The sequence below is a fragment of the Mustela nivalis genome, assembly GCF_964662115.1.
Source record: "Mustela nivalis genome assembly, contig: HAP1_SCAFFOLD_1172, whole genome shotgun sequence".
Lineage (NCBI taxonomy): Eukaryota > Metazoa > Chordata > Mammalia > Carnivora > Mustelidae > Mustela > Mustela nivalis.
In genome coordinates, this window is record NW_028135492.1 from 82,213 (window position 1) to 102,773 (window position 20,561).

The window sequence follows — 20,561 nt, forward strand, 5'->3', positions numbered from 1 at the left end:
AAATAAATAAAATCTTTAAAAAATAATAAAATAAAATAAAAGAGGAGAAATGTTTAAAAGGCACACACAATGAGATGCTAACACACAACCCCCAGCATGAACAGAAGCTGAAGAAACAGACAATGTCTTACTATGGGCAAAGACACGGAGGCACCAGAACACTACCACTTAGAATGGACAATGGTGCAAACCACTAGGAAATTCACAACTATTAAGACTGAACGTACACCCTGTGACCCGGCAATCTGCTCCTAGATATTATTTCCAAACAGTAAGTGTGTACGTACGTGCACCAAAAGGCCATGTTCATAACCCCAGTGTTGCAAACACTGGAAACAATCTAAGTGTCCATCGACAGGCGTGGATAAATGGTGCTATTTTTATGTATCATACTCTACAACAAGAGATCAGTTACCGCACACACCCAAAGATGGATGAATTTCACACATAAAACACTGAGCGAGACCAACCAGAAATAGAAGAGGGCTTGCTGTGTGATTCCACTGATAGAAGTTCAAAAATAGGTAAAACGAATCTAAGGTAGCAGAAATAAGAATGATATTGGAGGCAGGGCTGATAGTCCCTAGGGGGAAACATGAGGGAGCCTTCTTCTGGACGCTGGAACCATCCTGACCTTGAGCTTGTTGGTAGTTACATGGGTGTTCTCATTTTGGAAATATGCAATGTTCTCAACACTCCCAATTGAAGCGTATTACAGTGTATCTGTTACACCAAAAAAAAAAAAAAGAGAGAGAGAGAGAGAGATTAAATTGATGGGTTCAGGTTGGGACCTTGGGAGCCCCAGGAGCCCAAGGGCCATATACACGATTCCAGAGGCCCCTGGAGAGGACCGGACTAGAACAAGGAATTAACTTGTTAGCCTGATGGCTTGAGTCATCAGTTAACGATAACAGTAATTACAGCAATCACTTTTACTGTAACTTTTGCAGAGTGCCAGGCCTAAGCTAGGCACCTGGAAGGGACCTGCTCGATCAAACGTCACAACCGCGGAACACGTTTAGTACCACGAATGGCCCCATCTTACAGATGAGAAAGTCAAGGCTTAGAGAATGATTGCACACCCAGAACGTGCAGAGAAGTTAGATGGCAGACTCCAATCTAACCTCAGCCCCTCCCTAGGCCAACCTGGAGACTGCCGGGGGGAATCTTTAGATGGCTTGTGAGGGCCCAGAATGTGCCAGATTGTGAGGGTGCACCGCGAGGGTGTTTTGTTCATGTTCACTAACTCATGAGGACTGACTACGGGGCCAGGGCTCCCTGCAGCCTCTGGGGAGGCCCAAGACCTGTCTTGGACACCAGTTCCCACGCCGCCGCCCCACTAAAGCTGGGCTGGGAAGTCCAGGACAGGGGTGGAAGACAGGGCTCCATGTGACCAGAAGGGAGCTAAGTTTGCTCCCACCCCCGAGCTGGTCACTTCCAAATCAAGAATGCTTAAAATCACCACCTTCTCCCCAGTTCTGTTCCTGCACATCTCCCCCCCCCCCCAGCTTTTCTCCACCTTTTCGCCCTTCTGGATCCATCCGTGCAGCCCAAGCCTCTCCCAGGCCCCCAAACCCTGGCTGCCTCCAACCTCCTTCCCCGGCCACCGTCACCTCCCCAACCGCCTCCTCACCACTATCTACCAGACAGCCTCCAGCTGGCAACCCAGACTAATTCTGTGAAATGCTTATTCTGAAATAATTTCAAACTCCAAGAGAAGTTGGAAGTAGCACAATGACCCGTCACATGACCCTCCCAGGTCCAGCCCTCGTGAACTCTCTCACCCTCTACGTTACCCAGCGTCCGTGATGTATCCGTGTCTCCCATACGTATAGATAAATTACAGATACTACTTTTTCTCTTCCCGAGCCACTCCTGAGTCAGCGGTGGCCATCGCATCCCCTGTCCCTAAGCATGTCAGCGTTCTTACTTCCAAAAAGCAAGGACATTCTCTTCCAAAAGCACTGTACAGTTATCAACTTCATGAGACCTACTATTGATCTGATACTATCAGCTAATCTACAGCCCATACTCCAATTTCATCAATTGCCCCCAGGATGTCCTTTAGAGCAATTTCTTCCTTGATCCAAGATCCAATCGCAGGCCATACGTTGCCTTTTGCTGTCACATTTTTTTCTGTCTTTTAATCAGGAACATTTCCTGGCCTGCCTTTGTCTTGTATGCCACAGACACTTTTTTTTTTTTTTTTTAAAGAGTCCAGACCCTTTCTGTAAAACGTTCCTCACTTCGAATCACTACCTCCTTTTAAAACCCTGAACTGCCTTCTCAATTCCTCAGCGTGAAATCCCAAGACCTCAATACTGGCCTTCGGGGACCTGCAGGGTCCCCTTCCTGCCCTACCCCCAGCTCGTCACCCCCCCACCCCCACCCACTGCCCTGCTCCTATCCACACTCACTCCTGGGAGCCCCTCACTCCAGCTCAAACAGACCTCGGCACACTCTTTCCTTCACAGCCTGTACCTCTATTTAAAAATTATTTCCTTCGCTGATTTGTGTGCTCGCTGCCCAGCCCCCACACTAGGATGGGAGCTCCAAGGAGGGCAAAGATTTTTGTCTGGTCATTGCCAGAGCAGTGCCTGGCCTGCCGGACGCACTTGGAAATGGTTTGCCGAACCATGTGAACAAGAAAGGAAGCGCCTGGATGGAGAGCCAAAGAACCGGCAGGCTCAGAGAGCCAGTGGGCTGGGGAGACCCCTCTGGAGTCCAGAACCTCCCCCAGGCCTCTGCCACGCTTCGGCTGGAGGAGGAAGCACCCAGCACATCTCCTTTATCTCTTGATCGCATCACTCCACCAGCCAGTCCCACTGATTAATCTCTTTAAATCAATCCCAGTAGGCCGACGGGCTGGATTCCAGAGATAGAGCTGATGCGCCCGGGAAAAGGCCCGTGGCCCCCTCCCTATTGTCCACTGGCCAGTCCAAAGTGCATGGCCTCTCTCTCCACACTGATCCCTGGGTTCCACCCCCCATTCATGTATCTTCCAGGGCCCAGCCAGCCCCAGGAATGGGGGCAGGGAGAATAAACATCCAAGTACAAAATCCTGCTAATAGGTCTTTAATTGCAGCCTGAGGAGGACCTGGAGTCCAGGCCTCCCAACCCCAGAGCAGAAAGGCAAGCCTACCAGGTGCTTGTCACTTACTTGTCCATTTCACTGACTCCTGCTAACATTTAAGGACTCACTGGCTACAACAATACTCAAGGTTATGGGAAAAATAATGGCTAACCAAAGCTTTCATTCTTGACCTACCTCCTCTTCTGCCCAGGAAAGGGCACAACCCCTCAGCCTAGACCCATGATACAGGAAAAGCATCTTCTCCTGGACATCTTCACTCACCACAACCCCCATCAACACCTGCTTGCATGGGGTCACAGCCCAGCCCAGAGCTCTGGGGCAACTCCCTCTGCCTAGGAGGGCTGGATTCACAAGCACTCCCACCTACTCGGCCTGAGCAGACTGGGAAGGGGTCCAGAGATAACCCGGCCTCTCACTGCCTTGCTGTGTGACCCAGGGCACAAGGCTCAGTCTCTCCCCGGTTCCCAGAACAAAAACAAACAAACAAAGATAGGGCTGATAACGCTGGCCAGACCTAAGTTGCTGACAGCCAAGTAGGAGAAGCGCCTCAAAGAGAAAATTTAGCACCTGCACCCAGCAAAGGAAGGGGGAGGGGTGCTGGGTTGAGGAATTTGTAATCCACCCCACCCAAGCAATGAATGGGAAGCAGCTCTCCACCTCCAGGCTAATGGGATTAGCACAGGGCTGGGCTCTAGGCGTTGGCCTAGGGTCCAGGGTCTCCCAGCGGCCACTCACGGTGGGAGGAGTAAGGGGGAGCACCAGCGCCCTCCGGGCCTTCCTTCCCAGGTGAACACAGGCCTGTCAGCTCTTCCCAGAGCCTGCCTGCTACTTCCTCCATGACCTCAGCGGCCAAGCACGCAGAAGTCAGGCAGCTCCAAAAGCAGGAGGCCCAGAAGACGGGCCTTTGCAGCCACATCCAACTGGACTTTCTCCTCCTGCCTGCTAGTAACCTCCTGCCTCAGCCTCCCCATCGACCCCATGGGTGTTACGTGGTCTGCCGCGGGGCTCTGGCTTGCTGCAGGCAGACCCAGGAACCCCCTTGATAGGGGCTGTTTGCACTGTTGCTCATTAGGGCTTTTGGCCTCTGGTCAGGCAGGAACCAGACTCCCTGACTGGGGGAAGGCAGAAGGCCAGCCAGGAAAATCCAGGCTCTGACTCCCAGGCTGAAGAACTTGGTCCTTGCTCAGGACTGAGTGACCCCATGAGCTCGAAAGACACGGGAACACAAAAATTACCGTGGCCTCTGGGGGCGCGCAAAAGGGGATGGCCCCAGCGGCCCTTTGTACCCCAGGACAGCCCAGACCCCTCCTCTAGAATCCCTGCACCCCTCCCTCACCCACAGCACACATTTGAGAGAAAATCGTAGCCCTGGTCATGGACCCCTGGGCGGAAATGTGGCCGCAGCTCCGGGAGGGGGGGGGGCGCACACGCAGGCCCCGAAGCCAAGACCCAGTCCTTGCGCCCCCGCGGGCGGGGATGTATGCGCTTGCTGCCCCATGAGTGCCCCTCCCCGGCCCAGCGCTTCACAAAGGCCCTTTGTCCCGCCGAGCCCCGGGACTCCGGTTCCTGAAAAGTTCCATGAGAAAAATCAAAGAGAGGCAAAACCCGGCGAGCACGGCCTCGGCTAGAGCGGGCAGGATCGGTGGGACAGGGCCAGGGAGGCCAGAGGCGTCCCTTCCAACGCAGAGGGCGCAGTCGGTGGCTTCCCGGAGAAATCGCAAGCCTCCCAGTCTACACTCTGGAAGTGGAAGAGATGGATTTTTTTTTTTTTTTTTTTTTTTTTAAGTGAAGCGTAGGACGCCTGGCGAAGAAGCTGGAGGCAGCCAGGGGAGGGACCGGGTGTCCTTCCGCGGCAGGTCTAGAGGTCCCCTGGTCTCCCTTCCCGACTGCAGCAGCCGCGTCCAGCTCCAGACAAGCTTCTCCTGCCCGGGTGCCATCCCTAGCGAGCCTGAGCAGCCCTCTCGGAAAATGGCAGAGGCCTCCGGGCCCTCTCCGCCACCTCCTCCCGCGGTTCCATGTCAGACCCAAGGTTTTCCCTACGCGGCTCGGGCCGGCCAGATCCGCTCCCACGCCGCTTCCTTCCCCTAGCTCCGGGATGGCGGTGGCCCAGTTTCTGCGCCCCACCGCGCCGCGCGCCCGCCGGAGAACACCGGGTTCCTGGTGTCGGAGCTGCTGCGCTCCTGACGGGGTGTGAGTTCTGGGACAGCCGCTCTCCTCCCGCAAGTGTCCGCCCGCCGGCTGGAGGCCGAGATCTCCGCCCTCCCCACAGCCCCACTGCTGAGGGGTGCCCGGAGACCACGCGCAGTGCGAACGGAGGAGCTGGAACGGAACCGGGGCCCACGGGCGCCGGGCAAGGGCGTTTGCCAAGAAAAGGATCCGAGCTCGGGGAACGGATGTCTCAAAGGGTGTGGAGCTGGCTTATTCTTTTCTTGCTCAGATTTTGAAACCCCCAGCCTGGGCTGGAGCCGCAAGGGCCCCGGGATTTCGCCCCGGTGGCTCGGATTTCGGCAGACGCGTGTGCTCTGGGAGGGCACCGGCGCACCGGGGAAAGGGGAAAGCAACCGAGCCGCGCACCCCTTTCCCCGGGTCCTCGGGACTGGCCTTTGTCCCGGGCCCGGGGAGCTGAGCCTGTCCTCACTCCCGTGGACCCGCCGAGGGAAAGGAAGGTGCCGCGTCCCTGCCGAGAATGCCCAGGAACAGGCCGAGCAGTTTTTCCCGGGCCTCCCTCCCCAGGATCCCGCGGGGCCGGAGGAGGCGGCCACAGCGCGGGGCACTTACCCGGGTGCGGGTGGAGATTGAGGCCGGCCATGTACTTCCCGGGCGGCAGCGGGCCGGGCAAGCCAGAAGCGGGCAGGCGTCCGGCCGCAGCGGTGCCCACGCGGTGGCTGTCCATAGCCAGGCCGGACAGCAGCGGCGGCGGGGGGCCGTGCACGGACCGCGGGGGCCCGAAGTCTCGGCCATCCATCCTCCGCGGGAGTGCCGCAGCCAGCCCCCCACCCGGCCCGCGGGCCTCGCTCAGTGGGACCTAAAAGTTCGGCCTCGGCGTAGTCCCAGAGTCCTCGGGCAGCGGGGGCTCCGCGGCGTGCATGGCGGCGGCGGCCAGCGGGGCTTGCGCTCGGCTGCGGGCCCGCGGCCCGGGGCGCACAGGCGGCCGGCGGTGGGGCCCCTCCGGGCGGCCAGGCGGAGCTGCGCGAGGCGGCGCACACGGCGTCTTGGAAGGGAGAGGAGATGGGCCGCAGAAGAAACGGGGTGGGGGGGAGGAAAAAGGAGGGGGGGAAAAACAAAGTTTCAGAAAGTCGTCTTGCCGTTCGGGGTCGGGTACTGCGGATCGGGTGGCCAGAAATGAAATCGGGGGTAACCCCTTTTCCATAAAAAGTAAAAATCCATGCTCCTTCTCCAGCGGCTTCAGGCTCCCCGGCACTTGGCTCGGTAAGTGGCCGGCGGCGCGCTGCGCCCCAGCCCAGACTGGCTCGGCGGCTCACGGGTCCTCCCGAAAGTGGGAAAGGCCCCTCAGCCGCGCCCCGGCTGCATAAATACAAAACCTCCCAAGTGGGACTGATTCCTGGCCGTCACATGCTGGAGGGTTTCAAACCGCGAAACCTTTTTCCACGAGCAGTTCGAAATCTCTCCCTAAACCCTGTGTCACTATCTGATCCGGCAAGTTTAATATTTAACCTTCTTGGCCCCTGGCCTGCCTATTTTGAGTCTGCTTTCCCTAAGCTCGCCCTGAGCCACCAATTAGCGTTTTTTGTTGTTGTTGTTGTTGTTTTGGTTTGGTTTGGTTTGGTTTTTTTCGGGAGAGAATGTGCAAAGCCAGTTTATTATTTTTAAAGAGACTTCGTGCCTCCTCCCGCCGCCCCCCTCGGGCCACTGAGTCGCAGAGTCTGAGTACGAGGACCCGAGACGTGGCATTCTCGCCCGAGGACTGGAAAGAATCCTTCAAAACAAGCTTTGGTTTCATTTTCCAACGCCTTGGCCTGGGAATCCTGCGGCCCGAGGACGTGGCCTGGCGCGGGGGATCTGGGGGGGAGGGGGGCGGTCAGAGTGGAAGCATGGGGCTCTAGGGTCTTGCTCCTACCCTAGCTTACCACCCCCAACCCAAAAATAATCTACAAAGAAAACCTTTGCAACGCGGGCAGACCAATGGGCGCCTCCCCCAGCGTTGGGTAAATCCCCCTGTAGCTCCAGTTTAAAGCTGTTTGTTTAAAAGATTTGTCCTTTGCCGATTCCCATGGGGGCGGGAGGGGGTCTTGGAGCCAACCGTGCCCTCGCTCTCCGTCTGCCCGCAGCAGCTCGGATTCCAGATTCTGGGAGGCCCGGGCGCTCCTAGAGCCGCCGATCCACGCCAAAGCCACCAGCTCCGGGTGCCCGCCCTGAGCCCCGCGACCGGCTCCCAGCCCCCCGAACTGCAGACCCCTCCGCCGCAAACCCCCCCCGGTCTCCTTCTCCAGCCTCCCTCCCCAACTTCGCTAAGGGTACTTATTTTAACCCGGTTTTAGTTACAAACACCCCCTTCCCTCCCTCCCTCGCTCACTCCCATCAGGCTCTGGTTACCAGATCCGCGTTTACTTTGGAAAAATCTAAGATCGCCACATCCGAGGATACATGTCTTAAGGAGGCGATGAGCTTTCCGTGATTTTTTTTTTTTAATGTTCTTTGTGTAGCTTTCTTTTTAAAAGCTAGCGCTTCGGAGGCTGCCCCGACGCCCCACTTTGGGGAAGTCGAGGTGAAGGCCCCCGGAACACCCTCGCTCTGGTCGAGAAGCTGGCTCGGCCATCTGCGGGCTCCGCTGCGTTCTCTCTACTTTTCTCCCCCTCTTAAATGCAGTTAAAATGGCTGAATTCCGGCTTTTAATTAAAAACAGCCTATAATCGAAAACGTCTCGGCGTCCCTGGCTCCCCCGCCGCCTGCCGGGAACCGAGAAGGGAACCGACGCCCCTCAGCTCGGCTGGGCGGGCTGGAGCGGGGCTGAGGGCTCAGGTGGGCGCCCGAGGCACCGTGGCCCGCCCCCACCCTTCCCAGGGTGCCCCCACCTCCCCGACGCCGGTCCCCGATCCAGCTCTTGGGGGCCGGAGAGCTGCGGGGATCCCCCCGCGCTCCCCGAGGGGGCGGCGGGTTGGGGGGGTCAGCCGGAGAAGTTTGGAGACCGTCGCGCCCGGCCAGGGACGGACGGGCGGCCCGGCGGCGTACCTGGCGCGGCGGGGCTCCCGGTTCTGGGCTCCGGTGACTGCGACTCCGGTGGTGGCCCCGGCTCCCGGCGTGGCTAGGCGCCCGTGCTGCCCGCCATCCCGCGGCTGCTGCTCCCCTTCGCCACCCGCAGCCGCCTCACACTTTTTGCCCGCCTTTCCTTTTTTTGGTAGAAAACCGCTCCCTGGGCCGAGCGCTCGGCGCGCCAACTCCTCCGCCCTCCCGCGGCCCGGCTCCCGCAGCCCCCGGAAAAGCCAGCTTTCCTCCCGCGGAGCTCCCCGCTTTTTAATAAAATCCAGGTAGCGCCGGTTTAAAGAATCCCAAATCTCCATATACAGCCCGGGATTGGAAAAGGTACATTACACAACCCCCCTTTCAAGTTCCTCTCGCTGGATCTAAAAAAAAAAAAAAAAAAAAAAAAAGCCAGCGGGAGGGGGGAGGGGGCGGCTGGGGGAGGGGAGTACTCTCCAGCGAAGAAACACGCATTGTTCCCGGGTGCCCGCCTCCCCCTCCAGGCCGGCCCCCGGCCTCCATCTATTGGCCGCGCCCACCGCCAATCACGCGCATGTAAACACCTTGGCCCTCAGCCATTCCTATAAAACCAATTACGGACCAAGGGGCTCCAGCAGTTTCCAGGCTCCCCACGGCGGGGCTGAATGATCAAAACTGGTGGTGAGAATTTTTCCCGGCCGTTTCTAGGCAGCCCTCCCCCTCCACCAGCTCGGACCCCCCCCTTTCCTCCCTCTCCTCCCTCTTCCTACCCCCTCCCTCGGCGTCTAGGCTGAGTGATCAAAATAGAGGAAGATGGTTGTCGCCGCAATCCAGGGCTTTGCAAGGCGCGGTTTAATGGGCCGCCTGTCAGCTTCCTGCTCGCAGGAGGAGGTGACAAGCCGAGCGAGCCGGGAAGGGCCTGGGGCCCGGCGAGCTGCACCCCGCGCCCGGGCCCTGGCCCCCTACCTCCCCTGGGGCGCGCCTTCCAGAACGCGCGCTGGAGACGCCAAAACAGACAAGGGCTGCTTTTTCCCTTTTTAACTCCCCCTTTTAAAACAAAGCAGCGATTCATTCCTTTTCCCCCGGCTGCGCGGTTGGGTGGGATGGGCAGGCGTGAAGGCCGTTTTCCTAGCCTCGGCCTGCGGGTCCCTCCCTGAAACGCGGTGTCAGATGGTTACTGATTAATATTTTGGAGAGGCCGCGGCGGCGGGTAGCGGGTGAGTCTCTAATCTTCTAAAAGGGGTTCCTATAGAAACGCGGGCCGGGCGCGCCCCCCGCTCGGCCCCGACCGGGGCCGCGGAGCTTTGCACCGCGCGCCCTTCCCCAAAGCCTTTCTTTGCGTGGGCGCTCCCCTCCCCTTACCCCCCCCCCCCAAAATCAGAGCAGAAAAAAGGATTAGATCGGCTGAGCGCGAACTGACTCCCTCTCGATTCTGACATTTCAGCCTATTAGCATTTCTCCACGGGGCCTTCTGAAACCTATTAAAGTGTAATATTAAAAACCTCTTGGCTGGGGTCCTCTCTCGCCTTCCATCCGCCGCGCCCCCTCCAGGGAGGGCGAGACCGGGAAAAAAAAAAAAAAAAATCTGTTGAGCTCAGAGGAAGCAGAAGCCAAGCCCAAAAAGTGCTTGGCTGGCCGCGGCGGCGGGAGGGGGAGGGGAGCCCCAATCCCCCAGACTTTGTACTTTTATTTTGCGCTTTCAGCAAAATCCTTTCTGGGTTGAGTCGCCGGGAGCTGCCCGCGGCAACCTACTTGGCTGCGGGCGCTAGGACTGCGGACGCGGTCGGAGGGGCCGCCCTGGGACCCCGTACCCTCTCTACAGCCCCGCAGGGACCCATGCCCGGCTGGGCATTACGTACCCTCAAATGGAAGCTTGGAGGGGCAGAAATCCTTGCCGATCCTGCCTCGGAGAGCAACCGCGGTGATTAGATTTTAATTAAAACAAGAGAAGCCCGCTCTTTCGCCCCGCGCTGCGGACTCAGCGTTTTCGCATCGCTGGGTCTTTTTTTTTTTTTTTTAATCCATTTTTAAGCAACTTTTCTGGAGGGGGAAAAATGAGCTAGTTAGCGCCCGTTTGTTCTATTTTCTTTTCTCCACTTTTAGAAGAAAACGGGGAGGGGGGATAGGCTTGGAGAAAGCGAACTGGGGGTGTCTAATTTAATTCTAGTATAAATTTGAGGAAAAAAAGTTCAGCCTCTTGAGGGCAGTTTCAAGTTGCCCTTCCAGGAGCCTCTGCGCTGGTTTCGAGGCTGCCCTCTTTTGGAAGCTAGAGCTCCGCAGTGGGAGGAGGGAGGAGTGAGAAGTAAAGAAAGGAACGAAAATAGCCGGAGCCGAGGGGAACAGCGGCGGTGTCCGCGCTTGGAGCAGGGCGCGCAGGTCTCAGTGGCGGCTGGGGCGGCGGGAGGTTCCCGGTGCGGCCCCGGGACGGCCAGCAGCAAAGACGGAGAGGAGAGGGGGGTTAGAAAAAGGAGGTATTGTGTTTTGTGTGCCTTGGGGGAGGGGGTTGACTGCAGAAATAAGTGCAGTTGAGCTGCGTGGGGCTGCTGGAGGCCGAAGCAGGGGAAGGGTCTGTGCGTAGGGGCGCAGCCCCGGTAGGCGCCGAGCATCCTTGAGCCTTATCCGAAGGCCTTTGTGGGTTCCTAAAAGGCCCTCCCACGCCTGAGCCCCCATCGTTTCCCCACCCCCCTGGTTGCCCTCCAATATTCGGAGCCCAGACCCTATTCCCCCACCCCATTATCCCCGCCCTGGATCTGGAATGGGGTTTTTTTGGGGGGGGGGTGTTTTTTTTCTTATTTAATTTTCGCATAGCTCAGGCAAAAAAAATATGTATCTTGACAAAGTTGAGGTGGGGAATACAAAGGACTTGAGGGTTGGGGGGGGAAGACCTATTTTTATAAATGTTTAATGTTTTCACCCCTGGATGCTCCAAGACGCCGTAATTGTGATGGCGGAGTATGTGCGCCATAAATCATTTAGTTGCTAATAAAAATTCTGCCTGTTTGCCCTGCATTTGCCAATGGCGTTTGCATTTTCCAAGTATGTGCCTTGTCTGCGTGGCGAACCGAGCCTGCATTTCATTAGGGTCGCGGTTCGGGGCAGGCGAGACCCCCCTCCCCCAACCTCCTCCTCCTGGGCCTTTGTGGGCCCCAGGCCCCCTCTCGGCACACACTCACGCCCGCGGCCGCGCTAGTCACCGCCGGAGCCCGGCCCCGGCGCAGGACCTGGGGACGCCGCGGCTGCTCCCGGGGCCTGGCGGCGCGGTGCCCAGGGCGGCCTGCCCGCGCCGGCTCTCCGAGCGCAGCGTGCGTGGGAGCGCAGCGGGTCCCGCCGAGGGGCTGCCCGCCGCGGCCGACCTGTGCGCACCCTGGTCCTTGCACGTCCCCCACCCCTCGCCGCTGGGCCCGCGCCCCGGTGCCCCCGCAGTCGCGGGGTAAACAGCGTCCGGGAGCCATCTTGGGGCGGGGGGAGGGACAGATCCCAGGCCCAGGGGTGGGCGCTGCCCGGGCTCCTTTTAGAGACCCCTGCCATTCGTAGGGCACCCCTGGGGATCCCTTGCTGAGCTTCGGGGGCTGGGGAAGCACTCTTCCCGCCCTGGCGGACCATACTGCGATGTCAGAGCCAGGCCTGGGCACCCTATGCGGGGCGGAGTGGAGGCGCCCGGTCCGCGGTCCGCCCGGGTCTGGCCGCCATCTTCCCCCCCCCAACATACTTCTGTTTACCCGGCGGGGTCTGCGGCCAAAAAGTGGGTTGACGCAGTGTGTGTATATGTGTGTGTTTTGTACTGACTGGGCAGAAAATCGGCTGGGATGGGGGGGGCGGGGAGAACCGCCTCGAAACCCAAACCTTAGCTCCTGGAGAACGCGCCCAGGCCCGCGCAGTCGTCGGCGGCCACCCTGGGCTGCGGAGCCGAGAGCCCTTTTGTGTGTTCTAGGCGTCGGGCTCTGTGCACGGGAACCGACTGACAAAATTATTCCCCTTTGTTTTAAAACCAAAGAACAGGGGCGCCTGGGTGGCTCAGTGGGTTAAGCCTCTACCTTCCGCTCGGGTCATGATTTCGGGGTCCTGGGACTGAGTCCTGCATGGGGCTCTCTGCCCGGCGGGGAGCCTGCTCCCCACCCCCTCTGTTTGTTCTCTGCCTACTTGTGATCTCTGTCAAATAGATAAATAAAATCTTTTAAAATAATTTTTAAAAAGAACAGGCCAACTTGGAGCCTGGTTCTCCCCGGTGGTGGCTTTGTCACGGCGGCTCTGCCCTGAGCCTCAGCCAACGCTGCCCTATTCCCTATTCGGGCAGAACCCAGCGCTTTCTGGAACCCTGGTGTTGCTGGCCACCTGCATACATTCTCCCCTTCTCCCAGAGAAAAGTGGCATTTTTTTGGTAAGCAAGGACACCTGAGCCACCTCCACCCGTCGCCCCAAACCGTCTGGGGGGGTGAGGACGGACCTATGTCCCCACGCTGTGCTGGCTTCTTGGTGAAGGGGACCCCGAGCGTTCACCGGCCTCTGCTGCCCGCTCAGGAAGCCCTGGCCGGATCTGGGGCTTAAAAGAGCCTGTTTCCAGGTCCCTGGTCTGGCAACCAGGGAGCTCCAGACCCGGGCACCTCGAAAACCCGGAGAGGCTGCACCCGGGACATCCTTCTCGCCCTCCGTTTTCTGCGACTGGCTCAGCCATATTCAGCGGAGCTGGGGTTCAGCCAGCCTGGCCACGAGGGGTCCCAACCCTCCAGAAAGCCAGAGGATGCAGCGCCAAAGCCGGAACGCCAAAGGGACAAGAGTGCTCATTCGGTGGGCAGAGCCGCGGCTGAAGCACCAGGCTCGGCTGCAGCAGATCCCGATGTGTCTCAGCTCCGCCTCCGGCCTTGGCCCCTTTCCCCGGCCCCGGGTCGGGTCTTCCATTCCACTGTTTGGCTCGGAGAGGTCAGAGACGTGCTGGGTGCACAGGGGGCCGGATGCAGCCATAAATCTCTATGCAGGACCTCCTTTCCCGCTGCTCACACGCTGGTGCTCCTGGCCGGCCTCCCATCCGCCCTGCTCTCCCGGTCACAGCCTGGGGTCCCTGGGACGGTGCAGGGAATCAAGCCAGGAGCTTCCCCGTTCACCAAAGAGAGAAACGGACTCACCCATTCAGTGCCATCACCTTCCATACCTGGAGTCGGCGGACCCCAGCCAGCCCGGGCCTCACCAGATCGCAGCCTGGGGAAGGGCCACCGGCCAGGCACTAGCTCCTAAGAAGGTTCGGTGAGGCTGGAATGGGCGCACGGCCACCTGCTTGAGCCCAATTGCACCGCCATTATGGGGTGACACTGGGGTTAGATCATCTTTTCAGAGTTCAGCCAGCCCCACTTCTCTGTTGACCCTGCTTTAATGCCACCCCATCGTTCTGCCCTGAGTCGTCCTCCGGTGTGGGATATAGGGAGGTGGGCTTTTCCCCCTTTATTCCCCCCCCCCCCCCCCCGTGTGATGAGGACCATGCCGGGTGTCTCTGGGAGCCATGCTGGGAGGCGGGGGCTCATCCAGCTCCCCACCCCACACCAGCCCATCCCTCCCTCTATGCCAGGCATACTCCGGACTTTTCGCCTATCAGCCCCGAGTCGGCTCCCACATCAGCCACCAGCTTTCGGCTTTGGCGCAAATAGCCCAACCATGGGGAGAGCGGTGATCGGCGGGGCGCTAGTGGCCACCTGGTAGGGGCGGTGGTCTTTCTACCTGAACAGTCACGGAGCATCTGGGGGACAGACCCAGAGAAGGTGCATTTGCAATAATAACTCTTAATGTCACCAGCCTCGTGCATCTCTTTGCCAGAGGGGCAGGGAACAGGCCTCTACGCGGGCACCTCTCAGAAGCCGCACAGGCTGTGCGCGATCGGGGACAGGCACCTCCAAACGGTCTTTGCTCTTTGCTCGGGACTCCGATGGAGACGGCCGTGGAAAGGCGAGGCATTCACCCCTCGGAGGCGCCTCCCCCAACCCGTGCCAGTGACACACTGCTGCAACGGCCCGCGACAGAGGCCGGAGGCAGGTTTGGTAAACCTGGCCCCCAGATGATCTTTCTGTGGGAGCCTCGGCTCCTTCCTAGAATTTCTCGAAGCCTCTTTGGAGAGACTGTGAGGGCTCTGCGGGGCCCGGAGGAAGTGGAGCCCTGGCTTCGCCGTCTGGGATCCAAGAGCCTGCAGGGCCGCATTCCGGCCCTGCCTCCCACCCTGGCCCCAGCCCCGCCACGGCGCCCCAGGAAGCCTCTCGGAAAACAAAGGCTGCGGTTTCAGCCCAAGGTTAAAGTCCACCACGAGCCTGTGTGTTGGTTTTTTTGTTTTTTTTTTTCTTTTCCCCTCTCCGGAATCCAAGAGCGATAGCGATAGCGTTTCTCCAAATAAACCGCCAATAAATCAGCTCCCGGGGCTGCCCGCTGAAGAGCTCTGCTGACCTTGGGGAATGGTTTTCCTGGTTAGACCCCCACCGAGGCCGGGTCCCGAGGGGGAGAGGGCCACGGTGCCATACTCCCGAGAGAGGCAGGAGATGGGGGAGGCCAAGGGCATTCGTGGGCGTTACCGTGGCCCTTGTGTGCCCAGAGGGTGCGGGGAAGGTTTGGAATTGAGGGGCGGTGGTTATTTGGGGGAGCTGGGAGTGCCTGGCTGGTAGGGGTGATTGTAGGAGCTGCCTGCTTTGGGGGAGGCGGGCCCCATGTCTATTAAGTGCCTGGGGTGCCCACACAGTTCTAGGATGTACAAGGCCTCTTCAGGGGCCTCCTTCTTTGTCTGGGTGTACTGGGTGTGCTCTGCAGGCGAGTTTGTGCGGGTGTGACTAATGGGATTTATGAATGTCAGTGCCAGGGTGACTAATGGAGGGCTTGGCAGCACGTGTGTTGGGGGAGGAGGGGGCTGCACCTAGGTGGGGAGTCAGGGCTCCAGGAGGAGGCTGCCTCCTGCCTGGCCTTTAGGGGCTCACTTCTCTGGCCGCCTGGCCCCTGCTCTGTCTGGACCTCTGAGCACCCCCTGGCAGGCCTGTGTGTGCTCAGATTTCTGGAGCAAAGTGCACCCCAGCCCTGCCCCCCACCCCCCGGACCTACCTCTGTCCCCTCCCACTACCCTGACCCCTGTGCCTCTGCACACCCAAGCCCTTCCCCATCCATGGCACACAACTCCCAGTTTCTTCTTTTCCAGGCTGGCTTTTTCTTTTAATGCAAACTGGCTCCTGCTTCGTGCCAGCTCTGACAGTCCTCTGGCTTGGGTACCATAGTGCCCATTGGACAGACGAGAAGCCCAAGGGGAAGTGACAAGTTCGCACAGCTCAGGCGTAGCACCATATACCCTCAACTACGCCAAGCAAGGGGACAAATGTAGAGCCCAGCATCCTTTGGGCCTGAGGTATGGGTGGGTGAGGTCAGGTCTTCCCTGAGAGTAGGACCCGAATTCCATACTCCAGGGCCGGAAGGAGAAGTTTTCAGGAGAGCAGACCCCCGGGCTCCCCCACACCCGCTGTAGATACCGGCTCAGAACACACCTGGACAAAGACCTTTTCCATCTCCCTGGGGGTCTTCTGGTGTCTAACACACAACACACACACACACACACACACAATCTCTGAGTGGTCTTGTAAGTGTGCCTGTTGCTGTGCTGCTATTTGCACACGTAGGACAGGCTATCTGTCCTGTGCCTCTGTGCCCCTGTCATAGATACACTGGTCACAAGGATCCCTGTGACCCAGAGAAATGGGCTGGTCTTCCTAAGGTCGCCCAGCCTGGGTGGCAGGCAAGCAACCCCAGCCCTGTTTCTGCCCAGCCCTCCACCTTCTGCGCTCCTCACTGTGACATCAGGGCCCACAGGGGCATCTTGAGAGCGGGGACCTGGGAGCCTCCCACACCCTCAGGCTCCCAGGACCTCTGTGTCTGTCTCTCGCACATGTGTGCATGCGTAGACACACACAATGTGTGTCTCTCTGTTCACCTCTTTTTTTTTTTTTTTTATTCTTCTTTGCCATTTTCTTTCAAGCAGAAAATAAAAACATTTCCCATGGCTACAGCTTTGAAAGCTTCCCTCTTCGCTCTGCCTTTCTCCCGCCCCCACCCCCATGTGGATCCATTTCTAGAGTCAGCAGAAAGTCAAAAACAAATCCTGAAGATCAAACCTGACAGCCCACCCCCCCCCCTTCCTGCATCCATCTCCTTTGCCTGCATGTCTTAGCCTGTCTCCACCCTGGAGATGAACAGGAGGGAGCCCCCCAGCACAGGCACAAATGCACTCCCACACCTTCTGTGGCCACGGGGAGTCTCTTAAGAACCTTCCAGAGCTGCCCGTGCCAGAAAGGCCTGCTCACTCAGTTCCTCCTGCTGGAAGTGTCTGGGTTCTTCCTCCCACTCCCCTTTCCAGCCCTGCTCTTCCCAGCCCTCTCCTCTGGGAGGCTGCCTGTTGTAGATGGAATACCCACAAAATGCAGATACTCAAGTCCTAACCCCTGGACCTCAAAGTGTGACCTCCTTTGGAAACAGCGTCAGATGTCATTGGTTAAGGGGAGGTCATACTGGAGTAGGACGGGCCCCTAATCCAATATGACCGGGCCCTTATGAAAGGGGGGCACTGACAGATACAGGAGGAAGCCTGAAAAGACAGAGACAGAGACGGCCCTGTAGGAGACAAAGGGAGAGGCGAGAACCAGACTCCCCCCACAGCCCCTGAAGGAGCCCACCCTGCTCACACTGTATGGGCTTCTGGCCTTCAGGACTGAGAGGCAGTAAATGTCTGTTGTTCTCCTGCGGGGACAGAAATGCCCCAACGTCTCAAAGGCTTAGCCCAACACATAAAAATGTATTCTCCCTGACACGTTGTCTGCTCTGAGCCCAGGCGACGCGTCACGGCACCCTAGCCACTTACGGGCACCCGAGTTGTGGACCTTGACGGGAGACCATCACAGGGAAGGGAAGATCTCCGTCCTGGGGCGGGGGCAGTGGGGGGTGGGGGTTCAACCGCCAGAGCCCAGAAGTGGTAGGTCACTTGCACTCACCAATCATGTGGCCACACCCAATGAAACAGTGCTAGAAGGGGGGGGGTCGCCCCCAGCCCCGCCCCGTGCCCAGGAAGGACAGAAGAACCTAAGATTTTAAGTAATCTCTACATCCAACACAGGGCTCAAACTCGCAACCCAAGACCAAGGGTCTCGTGCTCTAGGCTGAGCCAGCCAGGCCCCCCGCTCCCCGACCTTGGCACTTTTCTTAAAAATTGTGGCAAAATACACATAACATACAATTTGCCATCGTAACCATTTCTGAGCGCACCGTTTCACGACACCAAGTCTGTTCCCATTTCCGTGCCGGCAGCCCCACCGTCCGTCTCTAGGACTTTTCCATCATCTCAAACTGAAACCCCGTCCCCCAGAAGCAGCTCCCACCCCCTCCCTCGGTGCCTCCGACACCCACCCTTCTGCTTCGTGTCCCCATCAACGGGACTCCTCTCAATACCGCGACGGAAGTGGAATCCTACAGGATCTGTCCCTTTTGTGTCCGGCTTATTTCACTTCGAGTAATGTCTTCAAGGTTTCACCCATGTTGGAGCAGGTGCAGAACGTCCTTCCTTTTTAAGGCTGATTAATGTGCCATTGTGTGGCAGGACCGCATTTTGTTTATCCGTGCGTCTGTTGCTGGACACTCGGGCTGCCCCCACCTTATAGCCCCTGTGAAGAACGCCGCTGGGAACAGATAACCCTCCAAGTCTTCGGGGTCTCTACGCAGAATTGGAATGGCCCGAGCCTGTGGCATTTTTATTTCTTTGAAGATTTTATTTATTTATTTGACAGAAAGAGACACAGCGAGAGAGGGAACACAAGCAGGGGGAGTGGGAGAGGGAGAAGCAGGCATCCTGCCGAGCAGGGAGCCTGATCCGGGGCTCGATCCCAGGACCCTAGGATCAAAACCTGAGCTGAGGGGCGCCTGGGTGGCTCAGTGGATTAAGCCGATGCCTTCAGCTCAGGTCATGATCCCAGGGTCCTGGGATCGAGCCCTGGATCAGGCTCTCTGCTCTGTGGAGAGCCTGCTTCCTCCTCTCTCTCTGCCTGTCTCTTGCTGACTTGTGATCTCGGTCTGTCAAATAAATAAATAAAATAAATCTTTGGGGCGCCTGGGTGGCTCAGTGGGTTAAGCTGCTGCCTTCAGCTCAGGTCATGATCTCAGGGTCCTGGGATCGAGCCCCGCATCAGGCTCTCTGCTCAGCAGGGAGCCTGCTTCCTCCTCTCTCTCTGCCTGCCTCTCTGCCTGCTTGTATCTCTCTCTGTCAAATAAATAAATAAAATCTCTAAAAAAAAAAAAAAAATTAAAATTAATCTTAAAAAAAAAAAAAAAAAGACCTGAGCTGAAAGCAGATGCTTAACGACTGAGCCACCCAGACGCCCCATCCTGTGGCATTTTTATGTCTCATTTTTTGAGGTACGTCCATGCTGTTTTCCGGGCACAAGTGTTCCAGTTTCTCCACATCCTCGCCAACACTTGCCATTCGACGTAGGGGAGTTGGTATCTCATTGTGGTTTTGATTGGCGTTTCCCTGAGGACCAGTGACGTTGATCACCTTTTGGTTTGCTCGTTAGCCATTTGTAGATCTTCATTAGAGAAGAGTCTGCACAAGTTTGCCCATTTTTAATGTTGTTGTTTTTGTTCCTGTTTTTTTCATTTTTAATGTTTTGAATTGTTGTTTTGTTTTCCGTCTTCGGCCCTGTTTTTAACACTGTGATCACCAAACTGGAACACTGGAGTGGGCCACCGGAGGGTCCTGGGTTTGCAAGCCTCAGGGAGGTTCTGCTCAGACCACTCCAGTTGTCAGGACACTCCTAAAGGTCCGCACACTCATGTCCTTGCATTTACACCCTCCTGTCTGTTTCACAAATACTCACAGGGTCGAGCCCTGATTAAGTGGTACAGAGTGGCCCAGAGTCCTGTCCTCAGGGAGCCTGCGGTCCAATGAGTGGGACAGTTTGGCCTACAGGGAGGGTGGCGAGTGCAGACGAGGAGGAGCGGAGGGCCTGGGAGCGGGGTGCAGGACAGACCAGGCAGGCCCTCTGTCCGCAAGGAGGAAAGAGGTATTGGAAGGAGTCCGTTATCAACCTCCTTAAATAAAAGGAATCCTGGGGCCCACAGCTAAAAAGCCCAGAAACCGAACACCCGTGGGGACGGATGGACCCTCCCTCTCCCCCAACCCTTCCATTCTCCCCCCGCTTCTACTGGCCTTAATCTCTCCCTGGAGCATCAGTGGTGCAGGAGGGCCTGGCCAACGCCAGATCTGCAGCAAGAAAAAGGAACCTCCCCAAAGGGACACAGGGAGAGTTGGTAGTAAAAGGAAGAACGCCAGGCAGGAAGACCCTACTCAGCTCTCTACCCATCAAGCCCTTCTCTGAGGGCAAGATCAAATCAGACCGGAGAGATGCCGGAGGGACAGATCCCCCCATGGAGACTTGCTAAGGAGACAGAAAGTCACCACGGGGCTTGCAGTAGCCACCAGCCCTGTGTTCCTTCTCCTCCCCCTCTCCCCCTCCGTCTCCCCCTCAGGGGTTCAAGTTCTGACTCGGCCACCTGCTAGACCCATGACATTTGCAGAGTCACCTCCCTGTCTCCTGTTGACCTGTCTCTCCTGCCCTCCCTGTGTCTCTGCACACCCCACCCACCCGCACACCAGGTCACAATCCCAGCTCCAGGTGAAAACATGCCACACTATAGGGCACGGTCCCGGCCTTCCCAAAGCGCCAGTCACGATCCCTTGTAACCTCGGACAATGGCCACACGCGGTATCTCCTTGCTGCAGCGTGACCTTGACATTCCTCCCATCCAAGGTGGCGTTGCCTATAACAAGAGGCGCGAAAGTGACACCGCATGGCTTCCGAGGTCAGGTCAGAAGAGAAGACTGCCAGGTCGCCCTTGTATGTTAAGAGGCTCACGTGGTGGTGAGCCAGGAGGTGAGAAGCTGGATTGCCCAAGGCCACCAAGCTATAAACCCCTCCCCCATGCTGAGGCCCTGAGTCGTCTCTCCAGGGGACAGCCTGGTGAGGTCCCGCCACCCGCCAGCACCGACTAATGCAGGTGAGAAGAAGGAGCCTCCTCAGAGCTGCATGAGTGAGGCTTGGGGACTGTGACGGCTCAGATCACACACAGGGCGGGCGGGTGGCCGAGCAGGGGCTGGAACCCAGTGCGGTTTGCTCACCCTGCCCCCAGACTGCCCTTCTTTGTGGCTGCTGGAATGACCATGCTCCTGGGCCCTCCTGGGCTTGAGCAGGAGCCCCTCTGGCCTCTGTCCCTTCCGTCACACGGCGGCCTCCCCGCT

The 20,561-nt window shown here is 58.1% G+C and overlaps 1 protein-coding gene and 1 long non-coding RNA gene across 11 annotated transcripts in view; one reads left to right on the plus strand and one right to left on the minus strand.

Moving 5' to 3' along the window:
- LOC309857750 (trinucleotide repeat-containing gene 18 protein-like) overlaps nucleotides 1-8,627 on the minus strand; it is an 83,271-nt gene extending 74,644 nt beyond the window's left edge. For 3 of the 10 annotated variants that reach the window (XM_082750500.1, XM_082750501.1, XM_082750498.1), the window contains exons 1-2: nucleotides 8,285-8,615; nucleotides 5,873-6,305 (exon numbers count right to left, since the gene is read on the minus strand). In XM_082750500.1, the coding sequence (XP_082606626.1) occupies nucleotides 5,873-6,059 (187 nt within the window). In that variant the 5' untranslated portion in view covers nucleotides 6,060-6,305; nucleotides 8,285-8,615. Of the gene's footprint in view, nucleotides 1-5,872; nucleotides 6,306-8,284 lie in introns of all 10 variants that reach the window. The other 7 variants (XM_082750504.1, XM_082750502.1, XM_082750503.1 and 4 more) reach the window with 5 other exon arrangements.
- A 140-nt stretch (nucleotides 8,628-8,767) lies between these two features.
- LOC309857752 lies at nucleotides 8,768-14,049 on the plus strand. Its single transcript, XR_014307892.1, has 2 exons — nucleotides 8,768-13,505; nucleotides 13,830-14,049. It is a non-coding gene; the product is annotated as an uncharacterized lncRNA (long non-coding RNA).
- Nucleotides 14,050-20,561: the final 6,512 nt, after the last annotated feature.